Consider the following 13,284-nt stretch of genomic DNA (forward strand, 5'->3'; position numbering starts at 1 on the left):
GAGAAAGGGCCTCATAACAGACTTAGGTTGAGTTTAGGGAAGAAATTATGTACAAGGAATATTGATTATTAAAAATGACTACCTGAGGGAATAATGTTCTTTGCGAGTATTTTAGAACATTAGTCTGTATTGTGATCATTTCCTGATGGATTGAACAATATGGACTCCTTCAACTCAAAACTCCCCTGTCCCCTTGTTTCCACGGACAAAACACCAGCACACAGCAGTGCATGTCTACCCACCTTGATGAGGCATATGGCAGATGGATGGTCTTCATGGTCATTACCTTTTTTTGTATCAACTGCATCTTCACAAAGTCCCTTTATATAAAGCAAACAGCCTTGAAATAACTCATCAGCCCAAAAAAGATGGCGAGTCAAAAACGACCTGAAAGTCAAAGAATTTCCAGGCTTATCTCCCATTCGAAATGAGTACAATGAATTTAGAGGTAGCCAGTATAACCTGTTTGGTACCCTGCACGTATTCTATCTCCTACAGTTTAAGTGGCATTAATAAACATCAGTAAGCATGACGAGATCTGTTTGACTGATAATGTTGAGAGCAAGGCTATGGTACTGGGTGTGTTGAGTATGAACAAAATAGGAGGGGAAATAAGTGATGACATTATAATTGTATGCCACTGAGTTCTAATAATTTTGAAATAGTAGGCAGTGACAGTTTTCTTAAATATCTCCAACCACCCGAATCTTAAAATAGGAAAGATGGACCCTTCTCTTTCCTCAGCCCCTTCCTACTGTCTGGTCATGGTTACAAAGATGAAAAATATCACTTCCAACATCCCAAGACAGACGTGGGGAGAGAAGAACAGAATGGAAGAGATAAGCCTCCAAAAAGAAAAGGGACGTTTGCTTTTCTTGATCCAGTTTTTTGCAACAGTGTCTAAAGAACAGGGGTTCTTCTGCCCTTCACTGATCACTTGGGGGGTAGCTGAATTTTATGACTGATTTTTGTATTTTATACAAAAGACAGAATTATCAGAAATTAGCCTCTTCCTGTCTTTCCATTTTACTGGCAAAAGCTTTATATACCATGAGGCTAGTGAAGCTGAAGCTCCATGGGCCCTTTATTCTCCCTGCCTCTCCCAAAGCCTTGTACTGTCTGTCTCCAAGAAGGCCTTCTCACTACAAACACCTCACAGATCCTGGGGCTCCTCACAGAGGTGGAACTGGTTCAGGACATTCCCGAGTACTAGTATGGGCAGGAAAAATGATTGCACTAAGAAAAATGGCACACCAGAAAGTGAAACACCACAAAAATCATACCCAATCTTGATATTTACTAACAAGAGAATGATGATCATAAATAAGAGTCATGAATCCACAGTACTCAACACTGTTTTAAGACTTTCTTTTCTTCATTTAAAAAATACAATGGATTTTATTTACATATTTTAACACAGATATGAAGAAATTAGTAGAGTGTATTATTAAAATAACAGTGAAGAAAGCACAAAAAAATTTAGAATTGTAATGGTGAGATCTGACAAGAGAAAAATAATGCATCATCTGATGATTATTCAAGCATAGGTTCTATGAGGAACTAACCAACAAATTCCATTCTATTATAACAGCAAACTAAATACATTCTCCAAAGCTTCTCATAGGACAGAACTACTTGGTAATAGAAAATATACCACAGAACTCTATTAAAACTCAGGTCCTAGCTTCTAGAAAAATGGAGAATATGTACTTTCCAGTGTTCTTCCCCCTGAGTACAACTAAAAACTGTGAACGTCATATATATAGTGAACATAAAAAGATACTAAAAGGCAGAGAGGCTGGACTGGCTAGGAAAGACAGCGCTAAGGTCCTTGGATAGTTTTTTCCCCCTTCCTTCATTCCAGGCTTGGAGTTGAAGAAACCAGCAAGCTGGAAACACCAACAGATGCCTGCTGTCCAGCTAAAGGATCAGGAAAGGGGCAGCCGAGCATGACAGCAAATTTTCAACAATAACCATTCTACTCTAGCGAGATACCACAGAAAAAAAAGGCCATGTGGAAAGCGTGAAGTTCTACCCTCGGCAAATGGTAACCAGGCTTCCCTAGCATTCCTCTGGGGGTTTCCAGGGAAAGCTAAGTAGGGAATCAAGAATTTCAACTTCCCTGGGAGCAAGCAAAGAAAGAGAAAGTCAAACAAAGAAACAGAAGACATACAAAAGCACTAAATAGAAATTTTAGAATTGAAAAATATGATGACCGAAATTTACAAAATCAATACACTGGCTCAACAGCAAAATGGAATGGACAGAGAAACAAATCAATGAACTGAGAGAATAGCAGAAATTGTTCAATCTGCACAGTAGAGAAGCAAATAAACTGGGGGTAAAAAAACTGACCCTCAGTAAGCAGCAGGACTATAAACAAGATCTGGCATTTGGGTCTGAAGTCCTAGAAGGGGAGGAGAAAGAGGGCAGGGCTGAAAAAATACTTGAAGAAATATGAATGAAAATTTACCAAATTTATCAAAGGATGCACAAACACAGAAGTGTGAGAAGCCAGGGTGACTTAAAACAGGGTAAAGACAAAGAAATCCTATAAAGATGCATCAAATTCAGAATTCTGAAAACCAAAGGCAAAAGAAAGAATGTGAAAGCAGCAAGAGAAGAAACATCTAGAGAAGAAAAGCAATCTGAATGACCCTGGAAGCCACAAGAAAGGGGTGTGCTTTTTTCCGGTGCTGAAAGCAAAGAACAGCCAACTCAGAGTCCAGACTCAAGAGTCTGGAGACTCTTGCTTCTGAAGGAGAAGCAAGACAATTTGCTGCCAGCAGACCTGCTCTACAAGAATGGCTACAGGAAGTTTTCTAAACAGAAATTAAATGACAAAATAATAGAAGGAACTCCAAAACACTGAGAAGGAATGGAGAACATGATAAACAAACCAATAAATTTTAAAAAAGGTAGGGGCGCCGGGGTGGTTCAGTCGGTTAAGCGTCCAACTCTTGATTTCAGCTCAGGTCATGATCTCAGGGTTGTGGGATCGAGTCCCCCAGCAGGCTTTGCACTCAGCAGTCTTCTTTCCCCTCCCCTTGCCCCTACCCCACTTATGTTCTCTCTCTCTAAAATAAATAAATCTTAAGAAAATAAGACAAATACAAAAATATATAGACTATCCTTGAGTTTTACAACTTATATTTGATGATGGAAGCAAAAACGCTAACTCTTCTGATATAGTGCCAAATGCATAAAGAGGAAATATTGAAGACAATTATACTATAAACAGGGGAGGGTAAAGGGACATAAAGCTAAGGTTTCCACAGTTCACGTGAACTAATAAAATGATAACACTAGTAAATTGTGTTATGTATATATAATGCAACCACTAAAAAGCCACACAAAATGATACATTAAAAAATATTATAGAAAATACCCAAAAAGAATTCTAAGATATATTCAAATAATCCACAGGAAGAAGAAACAGAAAGCACAGGGAAGAAATTGAGACCAAAAAACGAATGGGCAAACTTAAGCCCCAACATAAAAATAATTCAACTGAATGTACATAGTCTAATATATCAATTTTAAAAAAAAGTACCAACCCACAGCAAGATCCTACCACATAGCCATGAGAATGTCTACGTGAAAACCAGTGACAATTCAAATGGTGGCCCCGATGTGGAAAAGCTGAGGCCCTTGGATGTCGCCGGTGGGGATGAAAAATGGTACAATCATTTCTGAAAAAAAAAAAAAAACCCTAAATATGCAATTACTGTGTAAGCCAGGATGGCACTGGCAGGCATCTCCCCCTGAAAAATGGAGACTTCTGTTCACATAAAGACCTTTCTATAAAAGCTGCGGCAGCTGTCTCTCACAGAGACAAGAACTGGGAAGCAGCAGGTGTTCTTCAACAAGGGAATGACCACCCGGCAACACGTCCCCGTGGACTGCTCCCTGGCAGCAAAGGAACCACGCCAGAGGCAGCGGCCTAGACAGAGCTCCCCTCCCACAGTCTGCAGACTGTACCTGACTATTCCTGAAAAGACGAAACCACAGAAACGAAGACCAGAGCAGTGCTGGCTCCAGGCTCAGGAGGGGTGAGGTGGATGGGCAACAGGAGGGCAACAGGAGGGCTCCTGTCATGACAGAGGTCTGCTATATGTGGATTCTGCCCTGGTTGTCATACAACTGTCCTACAGCAGGTCTGCAAGACGTCACCACGGGGGCAACAGAAGATCTCTGGATCATCTCTGTGTTGTTTCTCACAACTGCATTCAGTCAGCATTACTGCAAAGTACAAAGTTCAGCACAGAATGTGGCTGCTGGAGCTCCTCCTGCAAACTAGGACTAACAGCCATCTCACTGGTTTGATGCAGTCACTCCCCTTCTGGAGGCAGAAAGTTACATCAAGTGACCAGAGGAAGTTATCCTAAGTGCTTTATACTGCTGTGATCTCCTCATACCACAGACTAGCATACCAGGAAATATAGTGTTTATTATTGTGTTTATATATGAATAGCATTTAAAAATAAGATAGGTTAAATTTAATCATAAAGGTTTAAAATTTTTTAAAAGATTTTGTCAGAGAAAGAGAGGGCACAAGCACAGGGGGCAGCAGGCTCTCTGCTGAGCAGGGAGCCTGATGCGGGGCTCAATACCAGGACCCTGGGATCATGACCTGAGCTGAAGGCAGATGCTTACCTGACTGAGCCACCTAGGTGCCCCCATAATTGGTTAAATTTAATCATCATAAAGTGACTTTCCAGTCACTGAGTGAAAAATGGCTGATACCTGCTTCCATATTATCTATTTAAATAAAACTTTTAGAGTTACGTTGCTTATCAAAACTTACCTGTTCGGAGCACCTGGGTGGCTCAGCGGGTTGAGCCTCTGCCTTCAGCTCAGTAATGATCTCAGGATCGAGCCCTACATCAGGCTCTCTGCTCAGTGGGGAGCCTGAGCTTCCCCATCCCTCTCTGCCTGCCTCTCTGCCTACTTGCGATCTCTCTTTCTCTCTGTCAAATAAATAAAATCTTCAAAAAAAAAAAAAAGCTTACCTGCTCTTCTCTGTCTTAATTCTTCTAACATTCAATTTCCAGGTAACAAATGATTTATTGACTCTGAAAAGAAAAACATTTCTTATATTTCATACTCATAAATCATGTATTTATGTAGAATACATTTAATAACATCTTAAGAATGCTAGATTCCCTAGAACATGTTTCATTCACATTTCATTCATCCTAAATCTTACCTGAAGTACATACTAGATCATATCACTTCTCTCCCAAACTGTCAACAGAATATAGAGCAAAAGTCGCTATAATTCTCATAGACACACAATTTAGTTACAATATCCCAATAAATATAAACACTATAAAAATATATTTTTCTTGGAGGCGCCAGGATGACTCTGTCAGCTAAGTGTCTGACTCTTGATTTCAGCTCAGGTCATGATCTTGGGGTCGTGGGATGGAGCCCCACAGTCAACGCTGTGCTCCATGTAGTCAGCTCGAGATTCCCCCTCCCTCTCCCTCTGTCCTTCTATCCCTTCTCCTTGCTCATGCTAAAACAAATTGACTAAACATATTCTTCTCTCTATACATTTATTAGCTTACTATATTTAAGAGAATCATATTTCAAGAGTCAATTGAATTTCCAGTGATAAGGAAAAAGTACATTGATAAGAAATTGTTGCATACTAATGTGTAAAAATAATCAGCTAGTGTTTGTTATTTGATACTTGTTTTTGAAAAGACGTATTTATAATTTTAAAAACTCAAAGAAGCTATCTGAGAAGGAATTTAATGGTGATGCTAGTTTGCCAAAGTGAGATTCCTTATGCAGCAAGAGGAACTGCTAGGGTCTGGACTGCCCAAGAAGCCAAGTAGCCCATCTCACTGCTGACTGAGACTCCCAGAAGCCAGAAGGAATTCTGAAAGAACCCGCTGCTGTCACACAAACAGGCACACCTGAGGCCTCAGAAATCAGAAATGCCTCTGATTTAGCACCTTGACCTTAAGTCAGGCTCCCAACAGGCATTCCAGCTAAATTCCTATCTTACTTTTCTCTAGTCACGGAACCTCAGGACTCCAGAAGTTTCCTGGAAAGAATCCCAGATGAATCCCCCAGCTGACAGTGTGAGGCATGTCCACAACAGGCTACAGAAGTGACACCTCCAGGCAGGCCCCCAAGGTTAAGAAGCTGGTGCTGCTGCTTGAGTCACCCTGCACTGCACACACCGCACAGCCAACAGAAGCCACCAGCACTGCAGATTGACCTTATTTTCTGTTTGGACCGTTACTTGCTACAATGTTAGTCATAAGAAACTTTACAAAAGATATTAAAAATGGGACGTCTGGGTGGTCAGTGGGTTAATGCTCTGCCTTCGGCTCAGGTCATGATCCCAGGGTCCTGGGATGGAGCCCCACATCTGGCTCCCTGCTCAGCTTCGCCCTCTCTCTGCCGGCTTGTGACCTTTCTCTCTCTCTCTGTGTCAAATAAAAATAAATAAATAAATAAAATATTAAAAATAAAATTCAAAAGTCAAATGAAGGGGACGCCTGCATGGCTCAGTTGGTTAAGTGTCTGCCTTGGGTTCAGGTCATGATCCCATGCCGGGCTCCCGGCTCTGTGGGGAGCCTGCATCTCCCTCTTCCTTTGCCTCTTACCCCTGTTCATGCTGTCAAATAAATAAAATCTTTAAAAATATATAAAAAACAAATAAGATGAATTTATCAGTTTTAAGCCAACTAAACTTTAATTTATACTTTTCTAAGAAAATTAATCATTTTGACCATGGAATGACTGATGCCAAATGTCATATAAAAAGATGACTCATCCCAGTTCCAACTGTGTTTCGAAAGTTTGATCAACTAAAATTACTCAGAGTGGAGTGGACCCTAAGGATTGATCACAGGCAAGGACAACAGTGGAAAGCCCAACACTGACAGTTTAAATAAACGGATTCAGAGAACAGTACTTTCCTACTATCGTAAGCTGCTGCCTGGCTGACGGAGATGCGGCTGTCACACACGTTCTCGAAGAGGTCCTGCTCGGAACCGTGTCTCTACACCCCATCTCCACTGCCACATGCTCTGGTTCAGTCCATACAGGACCGGCTCCCTCACCTCCCACCCTTCTCCAGTGTTTCAGCCACACCACGTCTAGCCTTGAATACACACTCACCTTGGATCTGCCCTGGAGCTTTTCACCTTAGCTGTATTGAGACTATTCTCAGCATTCAGGCCTCGGATTACACAGCACATATCTGGCCATCCTTTCTAAAGCAGCAACACATACACATCTCTGCTTAATTTCTCTGCCTTATTATCTTTCTGGCCCTCATCTCTAGCTGAAATAATCATATTACTTACTTATTATCGATCTCCGTGCATTAGAATTGGAAGTTCTACAGGAACACAGACTTTGTACATTTTCTACATGATTACATCTCATCAGGGCCCATAACAGTGGGACAAAAGTAGTACCAGCAAGTGTCTGTTCTGTGAGGACCTTCTCTGCCACAAATCCATTCACTTCTCTTAAAAAAGATCTTCAACCGTTTATCATATTAAATGTAACCATTTAAAATACTACTACTGTCTTTTCCTAGCCTCCAGCAGATAGCAGCAGACCACAAGGAAACACAGGCACAGAAGCAGGAAGATAGTGTAATGGCGCTGTAGAGACACATGGCAGCCGCCCTTGTGGGGAGCGCAGAGCACCCAGAGACCCAGAAGTACTCTGCTGTACAATTGAAACTGATGTAACATCACATGTCAGTTACACACAAAAGAAAACACTAGACACAAACACGAAAAGAACAAGTCTGGGACTTCTGTGTGAGGGATCAGCAGTCCCAGGAATCCTGCTGTCATTTCCTGTTACTTAAAACTAGGTAAATTTTTAAATGATGACTTTGAATCAACAAGCTGTCCAGCTCCCTAATTCTCTGATTTATTTTCCATTTTAACATTCCTTCTCTACCTGATGTTTTACGTATCTATATGTCTATATGTCTCCTACTAGAAGTTATTTGAGAGCAGGACAATCATTTGTTTTGTTCAATAGAGTATCCCCAGCATCTGGAACAAAGATTCTTAGCAAGCTCTCAATAAATATTTGTTTAGGGGTGCGTGGTGACTCAATAGGTTGTGTCTGCCTTCTGCTGAGATCATGATCTCAGGGTTCTGGGATCGAGCCCCAGATCAGGCTCCCCACTTAGCAGGGAGTCTGATTCTTCCTCTGCCTCTGCCTCCCCTGCTAGTGCTGTCAAATAATACACAAAATATTTTTAAAATAAATAAATGTGTTTAATGAATAAATGCATGAAAAACAAAAGGCCAATTAAATTAAGGTCATTATAGTTAATTTAAATTCAATCATAAAAAATAATTTTCTTATAATATTTATCCAAGAAGATGAGGAGTTCTAATATTTAAATGAGCAAACTTAATCTAAAAAATTTTTTTACTCAGGTATAATTGCCATACAATATCAACATATTAGTTTCAGGTATACAACACAGTAATCTGATATCAGTGTATACACTGTGAACAGAGGAGCAGTTAGTTAACATCTGTTACGATTCAGAGTTAACATGGTGTTACTGAGTGTACGTTACATCCTCAAGGTCTACTTTACAACTGGAAATATTTACCTTCCAATTTTCTTCACTCGCTTCATCCCCCTTCCAACACCTCTCTTTTCTGGCAACCTACAACTCTATCCTCTGTATTTCTGAGTGTAGGATTTTTTGTTTTTTAGGTTCCACATATAAGTGAAATGATGTGGTATCTGCCTCTTTCTCATTTCACTTAGCATGGACACAAATGACAAGATTTCTTTCTTTTTTTTTTTTTTAATGTCTGGGTACTACTCCATTTTTTTTTTTTTAAGATTTTATTTATTTGACAGAGAGAGATAGCAAGAGAGGGAACACAAGCGGGGGAGTGGTAGAGGGAGAAGCAGGCTTCCCACCCAAGAGGAACCCCGATGCGGAGCTTGATCCCACCCTGGGATCATGACCTGACCCGAAAGCAGACGCTTAATGACTGAGCCACCCAGGTGCCCCTGAGTACTACTCCATTGCATGTATGTATCCCATCTTCTTTATCCATTCATCCATCAATGAACTGTGGTTCCTTCTTTATTTTAGCTATTGTAAATAGTGCTGCAATAAACAAAGGAGTGCAAGTATCTTTTCAAATTTTTTTTAATTAATTTTTTATTTTTTATAAACATATATTTTTATCCCCAGGGGTACAGGTCTGTGAATCACCAGGTTTACACACTTCACAGCACTCACCAAAGCACATACCCTCCCCAATGTCCATAATCCCACCCCCTTCTCCCAAACCCCCTCCCCCCAGCAACCCTCAGTTTGTTTTGTGAGATTAAGAGTCACTTATGGTTTGTCTCCCTCCCAATCCCATCTTGTTTCATTTATTCTTCTCCTACCCACTTAAGCCCCCATGTTGCATCACCACTTCCTCATATCAGGGAGATCATTTGATAGTTGTCTTTCTCTGCTTGACTTATTTCGCTAAGCATGATACGCTCTAGTTCCATCCATGTTGTCGCAAATGGCAAGATTTCATTTCTTTTGATGGCTGCATAGTATTCCATTGTGTATATATACCACATCTTCTTGATCCATTCATCTGTTGATGGACATCTAGGTTCTTTCCATAGTTTGGCTATTGTGGACATTGCTGCTATAAACATTCGGGTGCATGTGCCCCTTTGGATCACTACGTTTGTATCCTTAGGGTAAATACCCAATAGTGCAAAGTTGAAAATAGAACTGCCCTATGACCCAGGAGTGCATGTATCTTTTCAACTCAGTCTTTTTGTTTTCTTTGAATAGATATCCAGAAGGGAACTCGCTAGATCATATGGTAGATCTAATTTTAGTATTTTCGGAAATCTCCATACTGTTTTCCATAATGGCCACACCAATTTATATTCCCACAAACAGTACACAAGAGTCCCTTTTCTCCACATCAAATCTTAATGATAGTCATTCTGATAGATAGGAAGGAATACCTTATTTTGTTTTGATCTGCATTTCCCTGATTATTAGTGATGTTAAGCATCTTTTCATGTGTCTGTTTTTGGCAACCATAGGTAGATCCTGGAAAAATGTCTATTCAGATTCTCTTCCCATTTTTTAAAAAAAGATTCATTCATTTGAGAGAGAGAGAGAGAGAGAGGGAACACACACACGCAGGAGGGACAGAAGGAGAGAGAGAATCTCAAGCAGACTCTTCGCTGAGCATGGAGCCCAATCCAGGGCTTGATCCCAGGACCCACAGATCATGACCTGAGCCAAAAGGAAGAGCCGGATACACAACTGACTGAGCCACCCAGTTGCCCCTTCTGCTCATTTTTAAGTGATTATTTTTGTCATCAAGTTGTATGAATTTCCTTTTTTTTGAGATATCAATTCATTATATATATGATTTACAAATATCTCATCCTGGTCAGTAGTTTGCCTTTTCATTCTACTGATGGGCTTCCTTCACTGTTCAGAAGCTTTTCAGTTAGATGTCGTTCCATTGGCTTATTTTTCCTTTTGACCCCTTTGCCTTTAAGTCAGATCCAAGAAAATGTCACCAATGTCAAGGAGTTTATGACCTACTTTTCTTCTGGGTGTTTTATGATTTCAGGTCATACATTCAAGTCTTTAACCCATTTTGAGTTTATTCTGTGTTTGGTATAAGAAAGTAGCACAGTTTCCTTCTTTTGAATGGTGCTGTTCAGTTTTCCCAACATTGAAGAGACTTTTTTACCATTGCATATTCTTCCCTCCTTTGTCATAGATTAATTAACTATACAACCATGGGTTTATTTCTAGGCACTCTATTCTGTTCCTTTCATCTATGTGTCCGTTTTTGTGCCAGTGCCATACTCTTTGATTACTAGAGCTTTGTAGCCTGTCTTAAAATCTGAGATTGCAATACCTACAGCTCTGTTCTTTAACACAGAGTATAATGCCATCTTTAAAAAACAGTTTTATTTCTTCCTTTCGAATCTGGATGCCTTTTCTTTTTCTTGACTAACTGCTGCGGCTAAGACTTCCAATACTATGTTGAATAAAACTGGGGAATGTAGTCATCCTTGTCTTGTTCCTAATTTTAGAGAAAAAGATTTTAGCTTTTCATGGTTGAATATTATTTTAGCTATGGGTTTGTCAAATATGGCTTTTATTATGGTAAGGTATTCTCTATACACACTTTGCGGAGCATTATCATAAATGAATGAATTTTTCAGATTCTCTTTCTGCCTCTATTGAGATAACCATGATTTTTATCTTCAATTTTTTTAATGTGGTATATCACAGTATATCACATTATTATATAGATGCTGAACTATCTTGCCATACCTGAAATAAATGCCATTTGACATTTGACCATTCATGGTGGATGATCCTTTTTGTGTATTTTATAATCTGATCTGCTGACATTTTGTTGAGCATTTCTGCATATAAGTTCATCAAGGAAATTGGCCTGCAATGTTCTTTGTGTATTGTCCTCTGGTTTTTGTATTGGGGTAATGCTGGCCTCATAAAGTGACTTTGGAAGCATTCCTTCCTCTTCCTTTTTTTGGAGTGGGGGAGAAAGAGTTTGAGAATAATGGGTATTAAATACACTTTGAAGGTTTAGTAAAATTCACCAATGAATCCAACAGATTCTAGACATTGTTGCTAAGTTTTGGATCACTGATTCAATCTCATTACTATCTTAATTTTCTATTTCTTCATGATTCAGTCTTGTTAGGTTGAATGTTTCTAGGAATCTATCCATTTCTTGTAAGTTGTTCAGTTTTCTTGTGCATAATTGTTCATAGTGACTGTCATGATCCTTCATATTTCTATTGTATCAGCTGAAACTTCTTTCATTCTGATTTTATTTGAGCCCTTTCTCTTTTTTTCTTGGTGAGTCTACCTAAATATGTGTCAATTTTATCTTTTCACAGAATCAACTCTTCATTTCACCAATCTTTGCTATTGTCTTTTTAGTCTCTATTTCACTTATTTCTACTCTGATCGTTATTATTTCCTTCCTTCTACTAACTTTGGGTTAGTAGAACTTGCTCTTCTTTTCCAGTCCCTTTGGGTATAAAGTTAAGCTGTTTGGGATTTTTCTTATTTCTTTTTTTTTTTCTTTTCAGCCTAACAGTATTCATTGTTTTTCCTCGTTTGTATAGTGGTGAGTATCCCCGCCTGTCATTGTTTTTGCACCACACCCAGTGCTCCATGCAATCCGTGCCCTCTCTAATACCCACCACCTGGTAGGATTTTTCTTATTTCTTAAGGTAGGCCTGTATGGTTATGAACTTCCCTCTTATAACTGTTTTTGCTACACCCTATACAATTTTGCTATGTCACATTTGTTTTCATTTGTCTCGAGGTATTTTTTTATTTCTCCTTTGCTTTCTTCAATGACCCTTTTGTTATCCAGTAGCTTGTTGCTTAAGCTCCTTGTTTTTATGGCTTTCTTGGTTTTCTTCTTATAATTAATTTCTAGTTTCATAGTATCATGGTTGAAAAACATGTTTGATTTCAATATTGTTAAATTTGTTGAGACTTTTTTGTGGCCTAACATGTTATTTATCCTGGAGAGAGTACCCTGTGCATGTGATAAGAAATGTATTCTGCTGCTTTTGAATGTAAGGTTCTGTGTATATCTATTAACTTAGTATTGTAGTCTTAATTTTACTACATTGGTCTTTTGACCTGTTAGCTTTATAAATGATTATAAAAGATTAATTCACTACCTTCACTATATATTTACCTTTTCCAGTGAGATTTTCACTTTCATATGTTTTCTTGTCATTAATTAGTACCATTTCTTTTCAGCTTAAAGAATCCCCCTTAGAGTTTCTCATAAGGCTAGTTTAGCAGTAATGAAGTCCCTTACTTTTGCTATATGGAAACTCTTCATCTCCTTCAATTCTGAATTATAACCTTACTGGGTAGAGTATTCTTGGTTGCAGTTTTGTTTTTTTTTTTCATTTAGTACTATGAATATGTTCTGCCTCTCCCTTCTGCCTTGCAAAGTTTCTGCTGAGAAATATGTTGATAGCCTATGGGTTTATCTTGTGTGTAACAAGTTATTTCTCTCTCATTGCTTCTATGATTCTCTATCTTTAATTTTTGACATTTTAAGTATACTATATTTTGGTGTGAATCTCTTTGGGTTCTTCTTATTTGATATTCTCTGGACTTCCTAGATATAGATGTCTGTTTACTTCCCCCAGGTTAAGGAGATTTTCAGCCATTCAAATATGTTTTTCTGTCCCCTCTTCTTCTGTGACTCCTAT

General features: G+C 39.1%; 1 protein-coding gene across 12 annotated transcripts in view; it reads right to left on the reverse strand.

Moving 5' to 3' along the window:
• DNAH14 (dynein axonemal heavy chain 14) overlaps positions 1 to 13,284 on the reverse strand; it is a 361,489-nt gene that overhangs the window by 288,602 nt on the left and 59,603 nt on the right. For 10 of the 12 annotated variants that reach the window (XM_032319061.1, XM_032319058.1, XM_032319057.1 and 7 more), the window contains 2 exons: positions 5,013 to 5,075; positions 243 to 387 (listed from right to left, as the gene is read on the reverse strand). In XM_032319061.1, the coding sequence (XP_032174952.1) occupies positions 243 to 387; positions 5,013 to 5,075 (208 nt within the window). Of the gene's footprint in view, positions 1 to 242; positions 388 to 3,574; positions 3,626 to 5,012; positions 5,076 to 5,209; positions 5,248 to 13,284 lie in introns of those variants that run through there. The other 2 variants (XM_032319066.1, XM_032319067.1) reach the window with 2 other exon arrangements.

This window comes from Mustela erminea, chromosome 17 (assembly GCF_009829155.1).
Source record: "Mustela erminea isolate mMusErm1 chromosome 17, mMusErm1.Pri, whole genome shotgun sequence".
In the NCBI taxonomy this organism is placed as follows: Eukaryota; Metazoa; Chordata; class Mammalia; order Carnivora; family Mustelidae; genus Mustela; species Mustela erminea.